The sequence below is a fragment of the Oncorhynchus mykiss genome, chromosome 27 (genome assembly GCF_057628025.1).
Source record: "Oncorhynchus mykiss isolate SJ-2025 chromosome 27, ASM5762802v1, whole genome shotgun sequence".
Classification (NCBI taxonomy): domain Eukaryota; kingdom Metazoa; phylum Chordata; class Actinopteri; order Salmoniformes; family Salmonidae; genus Oncorhynchus; species Oncorhynchus mykiss.
Genome location: NC_143048.1, coordinates 7,548,240 through 7,568,583, shown reverse-complemented (window position 1 = coordinate 7,568,583; position 20,344 = coordinate 7,548,240). Strand labels below are relative to the sequence as shown.

The 20,344-nt window shown below is 42.2% G+C and overlaps 1 protein-coding gene across 2 annotated transcripts; it reads right to left on the bottom strand.

Annotated features, from left to right (window-relative positions):
- Window positions 1-1,309: 1,309 nt before the first annotated feature.
- On the bottom strand, window positions 1,310-19,141 carry calm3a (calmodulin 3a (phosphorylase kinase, delta)). Of its 2 annotated transcripts, none has more exons than XM_021587410.3 (6): window positions 19,013-19,141; window positions 6,946-6,976; window positions 6,393-6,536; window positions 5,163-5,269; window positions 4,093-4,228; window positions 1,310-3,464 (listed from the first exon to the last, which is right to left on the bottom strand). In XM_021587410.3, exons 1-6 carry the CDS (start codon window positions 19,013-19,015, stop codon window positions 3,436-3,438), a joined length of 450 nt encoding a protein of 149 aa, XP_021443085.1. In that variant the 5' UTR covers window positions 19,016-19,141; the 3' UTR covers window positions 1,310-3,435. The 2 variants fall into 2 exon arrangements, 1 of the variants encoding a protein (XP_021443085.1); XR_016492623.1 differs by having other exon boundaries at window positions 3,036-3,464; window positions 4,466-5,269.
- Window positions 19,142-20,344: the final 1,203 nt, after the last annotated feature.

Genomic DNA, 20,344 nt, shown 5'->3' with positions numbered 1-20,344 from the left:
TAGATTTGGCCGGTGGCCATTTGTGGAATGGACACCGGCTGGAACACGGTTTTAACCAATCAGCATTCAGGATTAGACCCACCCATTGTAAAAATTCTATAACTGTCAGCTGACAAAGGCTTCTGAGCAGATTCCAAGACAATGATACAGCATCATCTAGTGAGGAAATGTGAAACTACACCCAGAGCAGAGCATCACATAAGGCCATTTTGTCCTCCACACAACTATGAAAAGGTGAGGACAACACAAGAGTTAGAGGACTCTATATGGATAAAACCCGCTTTGGCATTTATGGACATTGCCATTGAGGGCTTCCACCATTTGAAAGTAGTTAACTGAGTGGGAATTCCTGTGTTAAGGATCACATAATTCCACCTTCAGGAGAGATCAGCCAATGAATTATATTTGTGAGCAAACACTAGGTGGCAGTAAAAAAAAATGTGTTTATTATTACACCTTGTCGGCTCGGGTATTCGAACCAGCGACCTGTCAGTTATTTGGTTCCTTCAGATCTGCTGTAGTTGGAAGCATATTATGTGAACAGAGGCTATTCTTGTCTACTACCCGTAGGGTTGGCACTAATGCAACAGACCTTGTATATTCACTGAACAAGTTTACTCCTAAATATCAGATTATATTGAATTTCTTACACTAGTGCAGTAACGTAATATCTCTACATAAATTGTAGTTTACTCCCCTTACACAGGCACCTTGCCCAGTCACGATCATGTGTTTAAAAAAACGTTTTATTTTATTTATTTTTTTACAACCACCATAGACTATATTTAGGCAGTTGAAGTACAGTAAAGGGGGTCATAGCTTTCCAGCTAAGTGATGTCCTCAGGTTCCTAATGAATGTACCAGAGCTACTTACTGTACTATAAAATAATCTATCACATCCAACCAGCCCCAGAAATGATGGGTCTCATTGGCTATCCCTGTCCGTCACGTGTGGGTCAGGCTTGGAGTTACAGGGGTGAGATGTAACAAACCGGACTGACCCGGATTACAAGAGGCTCCTGTAGCAATCCCAGAAGGCACCAAATATAGCCTGGTGCAGCCAGGGATAGCTCCTCTTACAGAGGCCGGGGTGACCTCCTCTGACCCAATCTCAGAGGGTGTCTTGTAAAGGATATTATGAAGACTGCAAGGAGACTGGCAGCCTGGGAAACACACACTAAAGGAACTGAGTTGAAGTTCCATCCATACTCCAAATAACTGCCATGAGTACATGCTAAAGTCAGCGCATTTTACACAAACAAGTGAGCAATGAAAATGGCAATTTAAGTATTACGCAAGACAAGGAGAGTCATAGTGAATTACAGTCACTTTATTTATTCATGGCAAACAATATTTCACATCTTTAAATTTGTACGCTATCTCCAGAAGATTAACAGTCCTTAACCATGTGTCTTTTCCAACCTTTCAATCAAAAGTTAACCAACCAGTAAAAGCTAGCCAGAAAGTTTTAGTCCCAAAGTTGTCTTTTAAGCAACAATTCAATACCTACGCTAGCATTCCTGCCATTCAACCCTAAATACATTTTAAACCCTTAATTTATACCAGCCTGAAATGTATTTTTTCAACTCACTGACAAAAATAAATATATTAGTGAATATATACTCTGTTCAGTAGAACAGCAAGCAGAGCACGGATAAAAGATGTGAACACTTGACAACATGAGGATCTGACAAATCCATAGGAGCAAGAGACAAAATGAGTTATTCCAGCAGCAGCAACGTTGACTTTTTCAGAACATTTCCAAATATACGATTTACACCAAAGTGCAAATAGGTATGTACTGTATATAGTTTATATTGTATATTCATATGTTCTAATTTGCTCTTGCAAGAAGATTGAGGCTTTTGAGTATTATGGCACATTTCAAAACATCACAGGTCATACTAGATCAACAATAGGTCATGCAAACTTTTAGATACAGTAATATTTGTGACCAAAATGTTTAATTCATATATTAATATTTGATAACACATTTAAAAAGCAGAACATTAATATTTGTATCAGGATATATGTTAGCAGATAAAATATATTTACAGCAATGCTCTCAAAGTGTGTTACCATAATCAACGATCTGAAACTGCACATCTACATACTCCTATGCCATAGGTCAATGGTGCTGGGAAATTAAAAGCCTTGTATGAGAATGAAAGACAACAGCCTGCCCCCAAAAAAACTTTAAAAAAGCCTATTAAAACCAACCAACCAGTGCTTTTCTAAATCAACTCCCTACAACCCCTTAGGGATGGGAGAATTCTCTCAACCTAGCACCAATGAAACTCCTTCCACTGTAATTCGTGCACCAACCGTTAGTGACATGTATTTTACAAATTATATATAACAGTGTACAAAACATTAGGGACACCTGCTCTTCCATGATAGACTGACCAGGTAAAAACTACGATCCCTTATTGATGTCACTTCTTAAAGGGGAGGAGACGGGATAAATAATGATTTTTAAGCCTTGAGACATGGGTTGTGTATGTGTGCCATTGAGGTTAAATGGGCAAGACAAAAGTTTTAAGTGCCTTTAAACGTGGCATGGTAGTAGGTGCCAGGCGTACCAGTTTGAGTGTGTGTCAAGAACTGCAACACAACTGGGTTTTTCACACAACAGTTTCCTGTGTATTTCAAGAATGGGCCACCACCCAAAGCACATCAAGCCAACTTTGACGACGATGGGACGTATTGGAGTCAACATGGGCCAGCATCCCTGTGGAACGCTTTCGACACCTTGTAGAGTCCGTGCCCGGACAAATTGAGGCTGTTCTGAGGGCAAGTGGGGTGGGGGGGGGTTGCAACTCAATATTAGGAAGGTGTTCCCAATGTTCTGTACACTCAGTGTATAGCAATATATTTATGTATATACCTCCAGTGTGTATACAATCCACAATGGGATCAGAACCACCTTGTTGTGACATGACTGTCTCAGAAGGGGTGCATGCAAGAAGGCAGTTACCCAATTCAATGTAAGAAATCAGCACTGCGATTTGTGACTGCACCGTTAGCCTAAATTGTTTTCAGGGTAGGAAAAAGGCTCAAAATAGTAAGCTTCTCTCTATGAGGAAAGACAGCCATATCTGGTATGGATTCCTATCCCTCTGCCTCGTCCGTGTTGCCCTTTCCTCAAATTTAGTCGGCATCTGGAAGCCTCCGAAGGATCTTACTCTGGAGTAAGGGCCTCACGCCTCGTTAAAGCTTGGTCCATTAACATCTGTTAGGGATTCATCTGCAGTCGCTCTTAAAACAGATCCCGTAGAAGTAGTTGGATTTTTTTTTGATTAAAGAATTTTGTACATTGAATAATTTTTTTGTTTTACATTTTGGCTTGATTATTGGTTTGTTTTCTTAAAGACAGAGTGATCTTAGGAGGACAAGCAATGTGAGAGAGAGAAATGTGTGAGAGCACAGTCCACTTCACTTGGCTGTCATCATCTGCACAAACTCTGGAAGGCAGAACAAAACAGGGAGAAAAAAATAAGAAATCCACAAGAATAAAGGGCATTCAGTTAACAATGATTACATCCCAAGGCATATAAGATTGGAACATGAGGAATCAATGTCTTCAATACTATTTTCAATTCAATGAACAGTGATTATTTATTAAGCTGTGAGGGAGCATGTCATGTATATAAACCAATCTTTTTGCCTTTCTTTTTTGCATCAAAGCAAATAGAAATAAAGCGCACAAAACCAGTTTGTCCCTACCCGAGGACTAGAGGAAAGCCTGAAGCGTTGCTTCAGTGTAAATACAAGCCATGTCCTGGCTTAACTGACAGGGGCAACAGTGGAAAGACACCGACTTCAAAAAACTCACAGTAGATATGAGGATGAGCAGGATGAGGGAGGAAAAGGAGGAGAGAGAAAAATGCCATTTTTTAAGATAATCTATTGCCCTTAGGAGAGCTTTTTTGCAAATCTTAAGGTACCGGGGAAGTTTAAGAAATACAGTGATAGCTCCACCTTGGCTTGCAACGGGCTTACTAAGGGGAGCTTCCACCATTTTGTTTCCACCTATCCATTTCCTTTAGATCTGCAAACACGAGCGGGAAAGCGGAAGGACGTTGAGCTCACCCTCATAGTTGACCTGTCCGTCTCCATCGATGTCGGCCTCGCGGATCATCTCGTCCACCTCCTCGTCTGTGAGCTTCTCCCCGAGGTTGGTCATGACGTGCCGCAGCTCTGCCGCGCTGATGTAGCCATTCCCATCCTACAGGGAGAACAGGCTCATTCAATAGGCAAAGAGCGAAGGCTCTACATACAGTACTTTGACCTGTCAGAATGAGATTAGGTCTAAACAAGAGTTTCCTATCTGAACAATCAGTGACATCTCCCTCTCCTGAACACAGCCCGGGCTTATCTGGTCTGCTGGTAAATTAAAATGGTCCCTGGCTGCCCCATCTGTGTGACAGCCAGAGACATGCATGGCTCTGGTCCATCTGCTCACCCAGCCGCAGCCTGGCGTTCTCTGGCTCTAGCGCTGCCAAGTCTCAAGATTCGCAAAGGGAGAGATGATAAACAGAGCAGGGGAATGCTGACACAGACTGGCATCCTAGCAGACTGGCACCGTAGCAGTAACCAAGGTTCTTCAGGACAGTTGCAGAAATGTCCCAAGGAAACAAACCTTAGTCACATTGATCCGTCAAATAGGCTGCAAACAAACAACCGCAAATACACACTCCCAAAATCACAAGGCTCTGTTTAAAGGGGTTGCATTGTTCCAGGCTGCACAAAGCAATATAAACCCAGCCAATGAGCTCTCCCTATTAGCTTGTGACTCAGATGTCTGCACTGCAATAATCTGCCTGCGGGTAACATTATACTCCGCTCCCTGTCCACAAACAAAGCCCTCCTCTCAGCAACACAGTTAAGGAGACACAACCATGATGACTAACACATCAGGATTGCAGAGGCATGTACACGAGCAGTGGCGCCATTGTCCATCACACGTTCAACATCACATTCCTAAAACATGAAGTGTTAGTCTCTCTCTCCCCCCTACAATCCCTTTGGTCCAATATTCACAACTCCACACAAAAAAAACTAAAACAGATCAACAAAATGGCTCATGTTCCAAAACACTAAGCACATTTCCAATTGACTGGGTACAACAATCAAAAGGAGATGGTGTGGAGCGCGAGTACCTTATCAAAGACTCTGAAGGCTTCTCTGATCTCCTCCTCGCTGTCTGTGTCCTTCATCTTCCTTGCCATCATTGTCAGGAACTCTGGGAAATCGATCGTTCCATTACCTGAGGACAAACAAGACAGTCTTGATTTTACGTTTGTGTGCACAGACAAAGACTCATTTTATTTCAGAAAGAGCAGTGTTGAGATCTTGTTGGGACATTTTGGAATGAGCTCAAAAACAATATCCTCTTTGCATCCGATTGCAAGGGCAGCACCATTGACTCAATCTCCATTTTTAAGTAGTCCATTTTCTTCTTCTATGAGTTGACAAAAACTGAAAGGGTGCAAGACACCACCTAGTGTGTTGTTTGAACAGATAAAAGCCAAGGTTGGCGCATTTCTGCCACCTCACAAGTATAATTCATTGGCTGATCCCTGCTGATGACCCGGGTGGAATCATGTGATCCTTCCTTAACCCATAGGAAGTCCCACCTAGTTTACTACTGTCAAAATGGTGGAAGCCCTAAATGGCAATAGTAAATGGGGTTTTTTGTATGCACCAACTTTACCATTGCTTATTGGCCAAAAACAACAAGTGGGGTTTTTGGATAAACAAGCTTAGAACTTACACGCTTTGTTCTATGAGATAATGTTCATCAGACAACGTCACTTTGTGAATTATGAAACACTTATGTAATCAATACAAGCACATACAGGCTTCATAATTTATAAACGGAATGTTAACGGACTGATATTTTATAGAACACAACGTGAAAGATCTCCTAAGCCAGTGTTAACCTCAGATCTTATCGGCTTTTATACCAAAACCCCATTCATTTCCCCCATAGGAATGGCTGAACGAGCCAAAAAGGTAAATCATTTCCGGTTTTAGGACTACATGCTGACGAGCTGCATGTCCATGCCAAAGACATGTTAAATCCATCTAGAGTCCTCCAACTCTGCGGGTGAGCCTCTGTTGTGTGGGAACATTGGATATTTGAAATGTGATCCACCATGAAACCAGAGCCATGGTGCCATCCAGGGAGGGCGGCAGGTAGCCAAGTGGTTAAGAGCGTTGGGCCAGTAATTATGCAATGTTTGTGTGTGCGTTCCCATTCATCCACCATGTCAATAATGTACAAGGGTCAGCCTTGTTGGGTTCTGACCATACGTGTGCATCAGCAAGTGTGAATGAGTAAGTCAGTGTGTGTGTGTGTGTCATTGTACACATCTCTCTAATCTTACCATCAGCGTCTACCTCGTTGATCATGTCCTGTAGTTCTGCCTCAGTAGGGTTCTGTCCCAGAGAGCGCATGACAGTGCCCAGCTCCTTGGTGGTGATGGTGCCGTCACCGTCCTTGTCGAACAGTGAGAACGCCTCCTTGAACTCTGATTACGGGAACGGTGTGGGATTGGTGGAAATTACTATATTGGCTATGTCCAGTCTAAATTGTCTTCCTATCCTTCATCTGCACTGATGTGAGAGAACTGGACAGGTAAGGGCAAATTCCCAGAATGCATTCAAACATATTGATTTCACACAATTGTGCAGATGAAGAAAAAACAACATACAAATACTAAAGAATGGTTTGTACAAGATTAGTAGCAGTTGTACAAACTAAACAGGCAGAGCAGCCTACAATGTTGGTCACTAGTACTACCTTGAGGAGTCAAGAGCCTAAGGACCCACATTATCTGCCAACCGACGTGAACTCAGTCACGTCTACTAACTGGGATTGAAGAGCTTTGAAAATGGACAGAAAGAACCTCACTGTTCAGGGTTAGGGATAGTACTCACCAGCAATCTGCTCCTCAGTCAGTTGGTCAGCCTGTGAAGATGAGAGGAAGCAAGAGTGAGAGTTGTCCACTGCCCCTGATATATTATAGCCTAATTGAGGTAAATTACGCCAGTCGCCTAATGGCTGCTCTTTTACTCCTATGTGTAAAACCATACCTGCTCCATCGTATTCACATGAGATCAGATGAGTTGACATGGCAGTGATACGCTCACTCATAACCTCAGTGCTCACAGGAGTAGGACAACGTTCACATGCACACTGATACCACATTATTATTTGGAATACTCAAGTATTCTGTTTGAGTTGACGCATATAAGCATTTCCGGTTTACAATAACCCGAAAACGGGATAATGTGGCATGTAAACATCTTACCCAGTTAATATTTTTTTCCGTGGTCAATCCTCCATAATTTCTTTGGCTGATATTCTGTATTGGACCACATAGCGTACTGGCTACTTTCACCCCTACATTTCTGCTTATAATTTCCGACATTTGGTAGGCCACGTTTCTCAACTAGTTAGATACATACAGCTTCTCTTCTGTCATAGCCTAACTAGCCCCAGAACACTAAATACAGTAGTGCTCACCAGAATGCCTTACATGGATAGAATCAACGCATTAGTAATCTAGTTAACACAGGATATTTTCCAGAATATTTAAAAAATGTGGTCACTGATCTTAGGCCAGTTAGCGCATTCCCGCCAATTAGATCTGTTTCTAGTACTTGCAATTTCAAATCAAACTTTATTGGTCTCAGTTTTGCAGGTGCAACAATTGCTTGTTTATAGCTACAACAGTGTAGTAATACCTAGCAAATTAATTTAAAACCACAACGCAGAAAAATAAATAAATATCAGCACGAGCAAAACAAAGCACGAACCACTGCATTTAACCACGGAAAGAGGACTGTGAATATGGCCGAATATGAACAGTGTAGTTATTCCCTCCTCAAGGCAATCAAACATGCGAAATGTCAGTATAGGGGCACAGTAGTGGCAATTCAACGGCTCAGACCCTGCCACATACGTCTCGTGTCTATAGGAAACGACGTCTCACTTCCAGACAAACTAAACACCTTTGCCCGCTTTGAGGATAATACAGTGCCACCGTCGCGGCCCACTAACAAGGACTGTCCTCCCACCCTTCTCTGTGGTCGACATGAGTAAGACATTTAAACTTTTTAACTTCTCTAGGGTAGGGGGCAGCATTCGGAATTTTGGATGAAAAGCGTGTCCAAATTAAACTGCCTGCTACTCAGTCCCAGAAGATAGGATATGCATATAATTAGTAGATTTGGATAGAAAACACTAAAGTTTCCAAAACTGTTAAAATAATGTATGTGAGTATAACAGAACTGATATGGCAGGCAAAAACCAGAGGAAAATCCAACCAGGAAGTACTATTATTTTGAAAGGCTATTTTTCCATTGAAAGCCTATACACCATACAAAGACTTAGGACCGACCCATGTGACCAGTCTTTAGGCATCGTTTCAGGCTTTTACTCTGAAAAACTTTCAATCAGTGGCCAGTGGAAATTTCCATTCATCAGCCATGCGCCCTGATCGTGAACCCACCTTGTTTCTCCTTTCCTATCGACAAAGCTTTTGTCCAGTTGAAATATTATTATTTATGACAAAAACAGGAGGATTGATTTTAAAACATCGTTTGGCATGTTTCTACTAACTTTTATTGTACTTATAAAAAAAAACGTTTAGTCCTGGAATTAGTGCACGCGCCTTCTGCATTCGGATTACTGGACAAAAGGCGAACAAAAATGAGGGTTTTGCTCATAAAGAGGGACATTATCAAACAAAGCAAACATTTATTGTCTAACATGGAGACATGGGTGTGTCACCAGATATAGATCAAAGGTAAGTGATTCATTTTAATGCTATTTCTGACTTTTGTGACACCTCTCCTTGTTTGGAAAATGGCTGTATGGGTTTGTGGCTAGGAGCTGACCTAACATAATCGCAAAGTGTGCTTTCACCGTAAAGCATTTTTGAAATCTGACTCAGCGGTTGCTTTAAGGAGAAGTTTATCTATATTTCCATGCTTAATACTTGTATCGTTTATCAATGTTTATCATGAGTATTTCTGTTATTTGATGTGGCTCTCTGCACTTTTACCGGATGTTTGTTTGAGACAATGCATTTCTGACCATAACGCGCCAATGTAAACTGAGATTTTTGGATACAAATATGAACTTTAGCGGGGGGAAAAACATGCATGTATTGTGTAACAAGAATATCCTATGAGTAACATCTGATGAAGATCAAAGGTTAGTGATTAATTCTCTCCATTTCTGCTTTTTGTGAATCTTCAGCTGGAAAAATGTATTTTTCTGTGACTAGGTATTGACCTAACATAATCGTTTGCTGTGCTTTCGCAGTAAAGCCTTTTGAAATCGGACACTGTGGTTGGATTTACAAGAAGATTATCTTTAAAATGGTGGATAATATTGTATGTTTGAGGAATTTTAATTATGGGATTTCTGTTTTGAATTTGGCGCCCTGCAATTTCACTGGCTGTTGTCGAGGTGGGACGCTAGAGTCCCCTGGTACCAGAGAGGTTAACCCTCGCAAGGCTGCTGGCATCCGTAGCCACATCCCCAACCATGCGCAGACCAGTTGGCTGGTGTGTTTAGACATATTCAGTTGCTCCCTATCCCAGTCTGCTGTCCCAACTTGCTTCAAGATGGGTACAGGAACAATGGTGGCCAAGGCGGCAAAGATAACTGAACTAAATTACTATCGCCCCATAGCACTCACTTCTGTCATCATGAAGTGCTTTGAGAGAGTAGTCAAGGATCATATCACCTCCACCATACCTGCCACCCTAGACCCACTTCAGTTTGCATACCGCCCAAATAGGTCCAAAGATGCAATCGCCATCACACTGCACAATCCCATCTAGACAAGCGGAATACCTATGTAAGAATGCGATTCATTGACTACAGCTCAGCATTCAACACCATAGTATCCTCCAAGCTCATCATTAAGCTGGAGGCCCTGGGTCACAAGCTCGCCCTATGCAACTGGGTCAGGGACTTTGACGGGCCTCCCCCAGGTGGTGATGGTAGGAAACAACATCTCCACTTCGCTGACCTTCAACACTGGGACGCCACAAGGGTGCGTGCTTAGCCCCCTCCTGTACTCCCTGTTCACCCATGACCGTGCCATTTTCTGATCACGCTTATTCCTCATGGTATCCACTTACGTTCCATTGCTCATGAAGACAAAGGAATACTCCGGTTGGAACTTTATTGAAGCTATATGTTAAAAACATCCTAATGATTGATTCTGTACTTAGTTTGAAAAGTTTATCTGACCTGTAATATAACTTTGAAGTTTTTGTCCGACGTAACACTGACCAGAATGAGCGTTTGTATATACACTGCTCAAAAAAATAAAGGGAACACTTAAACACCACAATGTAACTCCAAGTCAATCACACTTCTGTGAAATCAAAACTGTCCACTTACGAAGCAACACTGATTGACAATACATTTCACATGCGGTTGTGCAAATGGAATAGACAACAGGTGGAAATTATAGGCAATTAGCAAGACACCCCCAATAAAGGAGTGGTTCTGCAGGTGGGGACCACAGACCACTTCTCAGTTCCTATGCTTCCTGGCTGATGTTTGGTCACTTTTGAATGCTGGCAGGGCTTTCACTCTAGTGGTAGCATGAGACGGAGTCTGCAACCCACACAAGTGGCTCAGGTAGTGCAGCTCATCCAGGATGACACATCAATGCGAGCTGTGGCAAGGTTTGCTGTGTCTGTCAGCGTAGTGTCCAGAGCATGGAGGCGCTACCAGGAGACAGGCCAGTACATCAGGAGACAGGCCAGTACATCAGGAGACGTGGAGGAGGCCGTAGGAGGGCAACAACCCAGCAGCAGGACCGCTACCTCCGCCTTTGTGCAAGGAGGAGCAGGGGGAGCACTGCCAGAGCCCTGCAAAATGACCTGCAGCAGGTCACAAATGTGCATGTGTCTGCTCAAACGGTCAGAAACAGACTCCATGAGGGTGGTAGTATGAGGGCCCGACGTCCACAGGTGGGGGTTGTGCTTACAGCCCAACACCGTGCAGGACGTTTGGCATTTGCCAGAGAACACCAAGATTGGCAAATTCGCCACTGGCGCATCTGTGCTCTTCACAGATGAAAGCAGGTTCACACTGAGCATGTGACAGACAGTCTGGAGATGCCGTGGAGAACGTTCTGCTGCCTGCAACATCCTCCAGCATGACCGGTCTGGCGGTCGGTCAGTCATGGTGTGGGGTGGCATTTCTTTGGGGGGCCGCACAGCCCTCCATGTGCTCGCCAGAGGTAGCCTGACTGCCATTAGGTACCGAGATTAGATCCTCAGACCCCTTGTGAGACCATATGCTGGTGCGGTTGGCCCTGGGTTCCTCCTAATGCAAGACAATGCTAGACCTCATGTGGCTGGTGTGTCAGCAGTTCCTGCAAGAGGAAGGCATTGATGCTATGGACCGCCTGTTCCCCAGACCTGAATCCAATTGAGCACATCTGGGACATCATGTCTCGCTCCATCCACCACAGACTGTCCAGGAGACGGGCTATATAAATGGACATTTTGGGTATACATGGACGGATTTAAATCGGAAAAAATACCCAATTGTGATGTTTATAGGACATATAGGAGTGCCAACAAAGAAGCTCATCAAAGGTAATGAATGTTTTATATTTTATTTCTGCGTTTTGTGTAGCGCCGGCTACGCTAATTATTTTGTTTATATCCCCTTCAGGTATTTCGGGGTGTTGCATGCTATCAGATAATAGCCTCTCATGCTTTCACCAAAAAGCATTTTAAAAATCTGACATGTTGGCTAGATTCACAACGAGTGTAGCTTTAATTCAGTACCCTGTATGTGTGTTTTAATGAAAGTTAGAGTTTTATCGAGTACTATTAGCATTTGGCGTTGCGCACTTCCATTTCCTGTTGGCTAGGTGAGACGCTGGCATCTCAGTGGCTGTAAGAGGTTATTAAGGAGAGGTATATCTATAATTCCATGTGTAACACTAGTATTATCATCTACATTTATGATGAGTATTTCTGTTGAATGATGTGGCTATGCAAAATCACCGGATGTTTTTGGAACTAGTGAATGTAACGCGCCAATGTAAACTCATATTGATAAATATGAACTTTATCAACCAAAACATACATGTATTGTGTAACATGAAGTCCTATGAGTGTCATCTGATGAAGATGATCAAAAGGTGAGTGATTCATTTTTCATCTCTATTTGTGTTTGTGACTCTAGCTGGAAAATCTTTGGCTTGAAAATGGCTGTGTCTTTCTGTGGCTATGTGGTGACCTAACAATCGTTTGTGGTGCTTTTGCTGTAAAGCATATTTGAAAAATCCGACACAGTGGTGGGATTAACAAGATTAGCTTTAAAATGGTATGAGATACATGTATGTATGAGGAACTTTAAATGTTTTGAAATTGGCGCCCTGCACTTTCACTGGCTGTTGTCATATTCCACATCGAAAGGAGAAGGTGGAAAGTTAAGTTCCTTGGCATACATGTCACAGACAAACTGGTCCACCCACACAGACAGCGTGGTGAAGAAGGCACAACAGTGCCTCTTCAACCCCAGGAGGCTGAAGAAAATTGCGCTCGTCACCTAAAACCCTGACAAACATTTACAGATGCACAAATCGAGAGCATCCTGTCGGGCAGTATCGCTGCCTGGTACAGCAACTGCACCGCCCTCAATCGCAAGGCTCTCCAGAGGGCGGTGCGGTCTGCACAACCCATCACCGGGGGCAAACTACCTGCCCTCCAAGACACCTATAGCACCCGATGTCACAGGAAAGCCAAAAAGATCAAGAACAGCCGCCCGAGCCACTGCCTGTTCATCCCGCTACCATCCAGAAGACGAGGTCAGTACAGGTGCATCAAAACATGGACCGAGAGACTGAAAAACAGTTTCTACCTCAAGGCCATCAGACTGTAAAAAGCCCTCACTAACAGAGGCTGCTGCCTACCTACAGACCAGAAATCAATGTCCACTTTAATAACTGAATAACTAGTCATTAATAAATGCCACTTTAATGTTTAGATATGTTGCATGTTTCATCTCATATGTACAGATGAAGTCAGAAGTTTACCTTTGCCAAATACATTTAAACTCAAGTTTTTCACAATTCCAAACATTTAATCAGTTCAATCCTTTCCCTCTCTTAGGTCAGTTAGGATCACCACTTTATTTTAAGAATGTGAAATGTCAGAATAAAAGTAGAGAGAATTATTTATTTCAGCTTTTATTTCTTTCATCACATTTAAATTGTTAAAAACTTGGGTTAAACATTTCAGGTAGGCTTCCAGAAGCTTCCCACAATAAGTTGGGTGAATTTTGGCCCATTCCTCCTGACAGACCTTGTGTAACTGAGTCAGGTTTGTAGGCCTCCTTGCTCGCACACGCTTTTTCAGTTCTGCCCACAAATGTTTTATAGGATTGAGGTCAGGGCTTTGTGATTGGCCACTCCAATAGGTTAACTTCGTTGTCCTTAAGCCATTTTGCCACAACTTTGGAAGTATGCTTGGGGTCGTTTGGGATGGTGTTCTTCGGCTTGCAAGCCTGACCCGCTTTCCTCCAAACATAACGATGGTCATTATGGCCAAACAGTTCTATTTTTGTTTCATCAGTCCAGAGGACATTTCTCCAAAAAGTATGATCTTTGTCTACATGTGTAGTTGCAAACCGTAGTCTGGCTTTTTATTGCGGTTTTAGAGCAGTGGCTTCTTCCTTGCTGAGCGGCCTTTCAGGTTATGTCTATATAGGACTCATTTGACTGTGGATATAGGTACTTTTGTACCGGTTCCCTCCAGCATCTTCACAAGGTCCTTTGCTGTTGTTCTGTGATTGATTTGCAATTCTCGCACCAAAGTACGTTCATCTCTTGGAGGCAGAATGCGTATCCTTCCTGAGCGGTATGATGGCTGCGTGGTCCCATGGTGTTTATACTTGCGTACTATTGTTTGTACAGATGAACGTGGTACCTTCAGGCGTTTGGAAATTGCTCCCAAGGATTAACCAGACTTGTGGAGGTCTAAAAAAAATAAATTCTGAGGTCTTGGCTGATTTCTTTTGATTTCCCCATGATGTCAAGCAAAGAGGCACTGCGTTTGAAGGTAGGCCTTCAAATACATCCACAGGTACACCTCCAATTGACTCAAAGTATATCAATTAGCCTATCAGAAGCTTCTAAAGCCATGACATTTTCTGGAATTTTCCAAGCTGTTAAAAGGCACAGCCAACTTAGTGTATGCAAACTTCTGACCCACTGGAATTATGATACATTGAATTAAGTGAAATAATGTCTGTAAACAATTGTTGGAAAATGACTTGTGTCTTGCAAAGTTGATGTCCTAACCGACTTGCCAAAACTATAGTTTGTTAACAAGACATTTGTGGAGTGGTTGAAAAACAAGTTAATGATTCCAACCTAAGTGTATGTAAACTTCCGATTTCAAATGTATTTTACACCATCTATTGCGTCTTGCCTATGCCGCTCGGTCATTGCTCATCCATATATTTAAATATTCTTATTATATCCAATTACTTGTGTGTGTGTGTGTGTGTGTGTGTATTAGGTAGTTGTTGGGGAATTGTTAGACATTACTGCACTGTCGGAACTAGAAGCACAAGCATTTTGTAACACTCGCATTAACATCTGCTAACCATGTATGTGACCAATACAATTTGATATATACAGTACAAGTCAGAAGTATGGACACACCTACTCATTCAAGGGTCTTTCCTTTGAAGACATCAGAACTATGAAATAATAGATATGCATGTAGTAACCAACAAAAAAAAGGTAAAAATCTAAATATATTTTATATTCCTCAAAGCAGCCACCCTTTGCACACTCTTGGCATTCTCTCAGCAATCTTCATGAGGAATGCGTTTCCAACCATTTTGAAGGAGTTTCCACATATGCTGAGCACTTGTTGGTTGCTTTTCTATCACTTTGCGGTCCAACTCATCCCAAACCATCTCAAAATGGGTTGAGGTCAGGTGATTGTGGCAGCCAGGTCATCTGATGCAGCACTCCATCACTTTCCTTCTTGGTAAAATAGCCCTTTCTACGGCCTGGAGATGTGTTGGGTCAATGTCCTGTTGAAAAAAAGAAATGATAGTCCCACTAAGCGCAAACCATGGGATGGCGTATTGCTGCAGAATGCTGTAGTAGCCATGCTGGTTAAGTGTGCCTTGAATTCTAAATCACTGAGAGTGTCACCAGCAAAGCACCCCCACACAATCACACCTTCTCCTCCATGCTTCACAGTAGAAACCACACATGCGTGGATCCTCCATTCACTAGTTCTGCATCTCACAATAGACACAGCAGTGTCAAATTTGGACTCATCAGACCAAAGGACTACTTTCCACCGGTCTAATGTCCATTGCTCGTGTTTCTTGGCCCAAGCAAGTCTTATTTTTATTGGTCTCCTTTAGTAGTTTCCTTGCAGCAATTTGACTATGAAGGCCTGATTCATGCAGTCTCCTCTGAACAGTTGATGTTGAGATGTGTCTGATATTTGAGATGCAATTTCTGAGGCTGGTAACTAATGAACGTATCCTCTGCAGCAGATGTAACTCTGGGTATTCCTTTCCTGTGGCGGTCCTTATGAGAGCCAGTTTCATCATACGTTTTATGGTTTTTGCGACTGCACTTGCTCCGCATTGACTGACCTTCATGTCTTGAAGTAAGAATGAACTGTCGTTTCTCTTCGCTTATTTGAGCTGTTCTTGTCATATTCCTGTTTGGTAAAAGACCAAGTCCATACTGTCTTCTGAATACCACCCCTACCTTGTCACAACACAACTGATTGGCTCAAATGCATTAAGGAAAGAAATGGCGGTGGTAGCAGAAGCAGGCGCGTAAAGATTAATTCAAACAGCACTTTTGTGCGTTTTGCCAGCAGCTCTTCGTTGTGCGTCAAGCATTGCACTGTTTATGACTTCAAGCCTATCAACTCCCGAGATGAGGCTGGTGTAACCGATGTGAAATGGCTAGCTAGTTAGCACACGCTAATTGCGTTTCAAACTTCACTCGCTCTGAGCCTTGGGGTGGTTGTTTCCCTTGCTCTGCATGGGTAACGCTGCTTCGAGGGTGGCTGTTGTCGTTGTGTTGTTGGTTCGAGCCCAGGGAGGAGCGAGGAGAGGGACGGAAGCTTTACTGTTACACTGGCAATACTAAAGTGCCTATAAGAACATCCAATAGTCAAAGGTTAATGAAATACAAATGGTACAGAGGGAAATAGTCCTATAATAACTACAACCTAAAACGTCTTACCTGGGAATATTGAAGAGTGATGTTAAAAGAAACCACCAGCTTTCGTATGTTCTCATGTTCTGAGCAAGGAACTGAAACGTTAGCACATTTTGCACTTTTACTTTCTTCTTCAACACTTTGTTTTTGCATTATTTAAACCAAATTGAACATGTTTCATTATTTACTTGACTAAATTGATTTTATTGATGTATTATATTAAGTTAAAATAAGTGTTCATTCAGGGTTGTTGTAATTGTCATTATTAAAAATAAAATTGTCCGATTAATCGGTATCGGCTTTTTTGGTCCTCCAATAATCGGTATTGAAAAATCAGAATCGGTCGACCTCTAATCAAGGCTACTTCGAAGAAACTCAAACATAAAATCTCTTTTCATTTGTTTTAACACTTGTTTGGTTACTATATTATTTCATCATTTTTGATATCTTCAATATTATGCTATAATGTAGAAAATAGTAAAAAATAAAGAAAACCCCTTGAATGAGTAGGTGTCCAAACTCTTGTCTGGGACTGTGGCGCTTAGACACACACACATATATACATATACATATATACACACACACACACACACACATATATATATATATAGCAGGTATCCTAGTGGTTAGAGCGTTGGACCGAAAGGTTCAAGATCGAATCACCAAGCTGACAAGGTAAAAATCTGTCGTTCTGCCCCTGAACAAGGCAGTTAACCCACTGTTCCTAGGCCATCATTGAAAATAAGAATTTGTTCTTAACTGACTTGCCTAGTTAAAGAGATATATATATATATACACACACAGTATATAAAATGGTGTAAGAAACTGGGCGACAATGTGTCTGCTCCATTGAGATTTCCACCCAGAGCGTGCTCGGAGGCCTTATTCTCCCTCCCATCAGTTGAGGACGAAGGTCTTATGAGGCCTGTCTCAGTCAGTCAGCCAGCACACTTTGGGCTGAGGAAGTGTGATCAGGGATGGGTATAAATACACCTCAGTACACCTGCTATAATTAGAGTGGCACGAACAGGGTCGCCAATGTAGCACAGTGTCTATTACCATCTGTTGCTTTTTGTGGGTCTTTAGATTTGTCACCACATGTATAGCATTAATTGCTTGAGAGGGAAAGTGTGCACATCTGTGAAAGTGTGCATGCACCTCAGAAAATAAAACACCAAGGGAATAGGTTAGTGTGCACAACTGACAAAGCCAGGGGCACACTGATTTTAATCAAGACATGTTCATTACAGTTAAAACACATTTTAAAAATATAGTTATTAGTCCATTGTTGAGAAAGTCTTAATGTTTTGCTTGTCAGCACTCAAGTTATCAAAATATGAATATCATCCCCATATGATGCATTTTGCATTATATGATTCTGCATTTAGCAGAAGTTCAGTACAGTTAAGAAAGAATTTAGCCCAGGACATGTACTCTGCTCTCTCAGTGAGTCACATCAGGAGAGGAAGAAGGAAAGGGCAGCAAGCAAGCAGACTGCAGCTTATTCTGTCCACACAGCTGGATGAGGAAGCAAGCAGTGGTTAAGGATTCAGTTAGTGTAGTCCTGGGTGTGAGCATTTATAAGCTAGTGTCAAGCACCAAATGACTCAGGAAAACAGTGTTGTCTTTGAGAAGTAATGAGATCCCATGTGCCATACTGTACAGTCCTGGTTAAAGGCTGTTAATATCGTATTCACTGTGAGGTAGTGAATTGTTGCGGTCTTTGGCGGGCAGATTGCAAGATCTTCAGATTGTTAATTGCGTTTTATCCTTTAAGGCAAAACAAACCACCATGAATAATGCAGACTTAGCACCAAGGCCTCACTTTCATCCCCCAAAACAGCAATTTCGAGGGATAAAGCAGAGCACATGCCTTCGTTTGTCACGCAAGGTATTTTAGTCTCATTTTTGCAACGCATGCACTGCGGATCCAGTGTCAGTATACTGCACCAACCATGTGGTTCAATGCAGGGGGGGCGGAAGGCGTGTGGTAGAGAGGGGCAAGGAAGGAGGGGTGGTAACGAAGATCATTCACGAACAGCAGACTGCGGATCAACGTGGTGCAATACGCAACAACACCACCGGCGAAGGCTCAAATGTCGCGAAAATTTCGTTTTCAATACCTACGCAACACGATGCACAACAAGTATTACTAGCTAGATCATATTGCCAGCTGGCTATGTTATTGAAAACATGACACAACACAAGTTCACTTGCCAACTAATACTATCGAGTAAGTTCATTCAATTGGCAGTGTTAGGTTATAACATCAAACAGCGCTAACCACAAGCACAACGCCCACTCACCATTCGTACACCAACATTAACTAGATAACGTTAACTCCGATACGAGTCAAACAAATGACCTTAGCTAGCCGTATGTAAAATTAGCCATGGCTAACTCCTCGACAAACAATAAGGGCCCACAATCAAGAGTTGTCTTATTGTCCGTAATCCACTGAGTCCTTATGAGCTTTTCCAACTGCCATTTCGTGGTTATTGCAACGCCGAGCCAACAGCCCGGCCAGGTGGTGATATGAACAGTTGTGCTGCCAAACCGATAAATTTTGTCAGTCACATCTTATTTAACTAGCTAGTTTACGGACATATAGCTAGTTAACAACAGACGTTGCTCGAACCCAATACGAATTCATGTTAGCTAGATAACTAGCTAGCGAATTTATGACAGTCAGGTAACGTTAGCTAGCTGGCTATAGCATTCGCTTGGATGTGTGTGGCTATACTCACCATTTTATTATGTTAGGTCTTCAAACTTGGAAAATATGAAGTACTAAATAGTCAATGTTCCCCTTGTGGCTGGCAAACTACCTGTAGTCAACGTATATATCGTTGTTTAGTCCTGAAATGTTATTCGTTAGTCTCTTCTCTGCGAAGTTGCCCGGAAACACTAGGGACCGCGTCACTGCCGATGTGGCCTCATTTGCACTATATCGCTCCGCGAAGTGACATATTTCGCCCCCCCCCCCCATCCCACGAACCTGCCAATCTTAACTGCACACCAAATGCGTCAGAATAATAATTTATTCACTTTATATTGACCACTGCACCCACTCATTGCCTAGAACGTCCCGTTACTCATTAAAAAAAGAATGTAATTGTCCTATTTGCACTATTTGCTTGCGCTACGCTCGTGCATTGACGAGAAGCAGACGCGCTCGTTATTTCAGTCTATCGAAGCGGTGAACAATAGCCAATATTTGAAATGGATATACTGCACATTGTAATTTGATCGCTATTATTTTTGATCAAGTATGACCACAGTGGTGCAATGAGATGAGCTTCAACTTGGTCAATGTAACGCAGATCCTTATTGGTCCAGAGAAACGGGCAGAAAAGTACCCGGTTTTGTAATTGGCTGTTTGTAAACTGCATTGCGCCAAATTGGATCTATACATTGCAGAACTAATGACTTTATAATTTGCTGTTGGATAAATCGTTCACTGTGTGCTAATATAGGTTTTGAATATGCTGATTTCAGATATGACTAATTGGTCAATATGTAAACCGTTTGCAGTAGCCTAGTCTGGTAGTAGTATAGTAGTCTGACATCATGTAGGTCTATATGATAAGGAAACATGTATGATGTTGATCATATTTTTCACCTCAGTACTAATGACATTTAAATGGAACCATGCCATGGGTCTATAATAACTGCTCCTTTGTGTACATACAAGTAGAGATGTAGCAATAATTCTTAATTGCATTTGTGTGTCATATGAAGGTGGTAACAATATTTAGTCAGACCTAACTCCCACTTTTCTGTTTGTGGATCTGTATCATAGTCATCGACATAACAGACCCTGGACCAGTTATTGAGAGGCAAGGAGGAGGAAATGTCAGAGGGAATTTGCTGGAGTGTCTAGTCTTTTCTGTCCTTCATTTATTTGCACACAATAAAAAGTCAGGACAGTAGTTGAAAAAAGTTGGAACAGTAGAATATGCAGTCCATCATAACAAAATCCACATGGCTTTATCAACGTGCTCCCTCTTGTGGAGACAAACTGCATCATGAAACCACAAACAAGTGTACATGCTAAACTATGCTAAGTACTGTCCTAC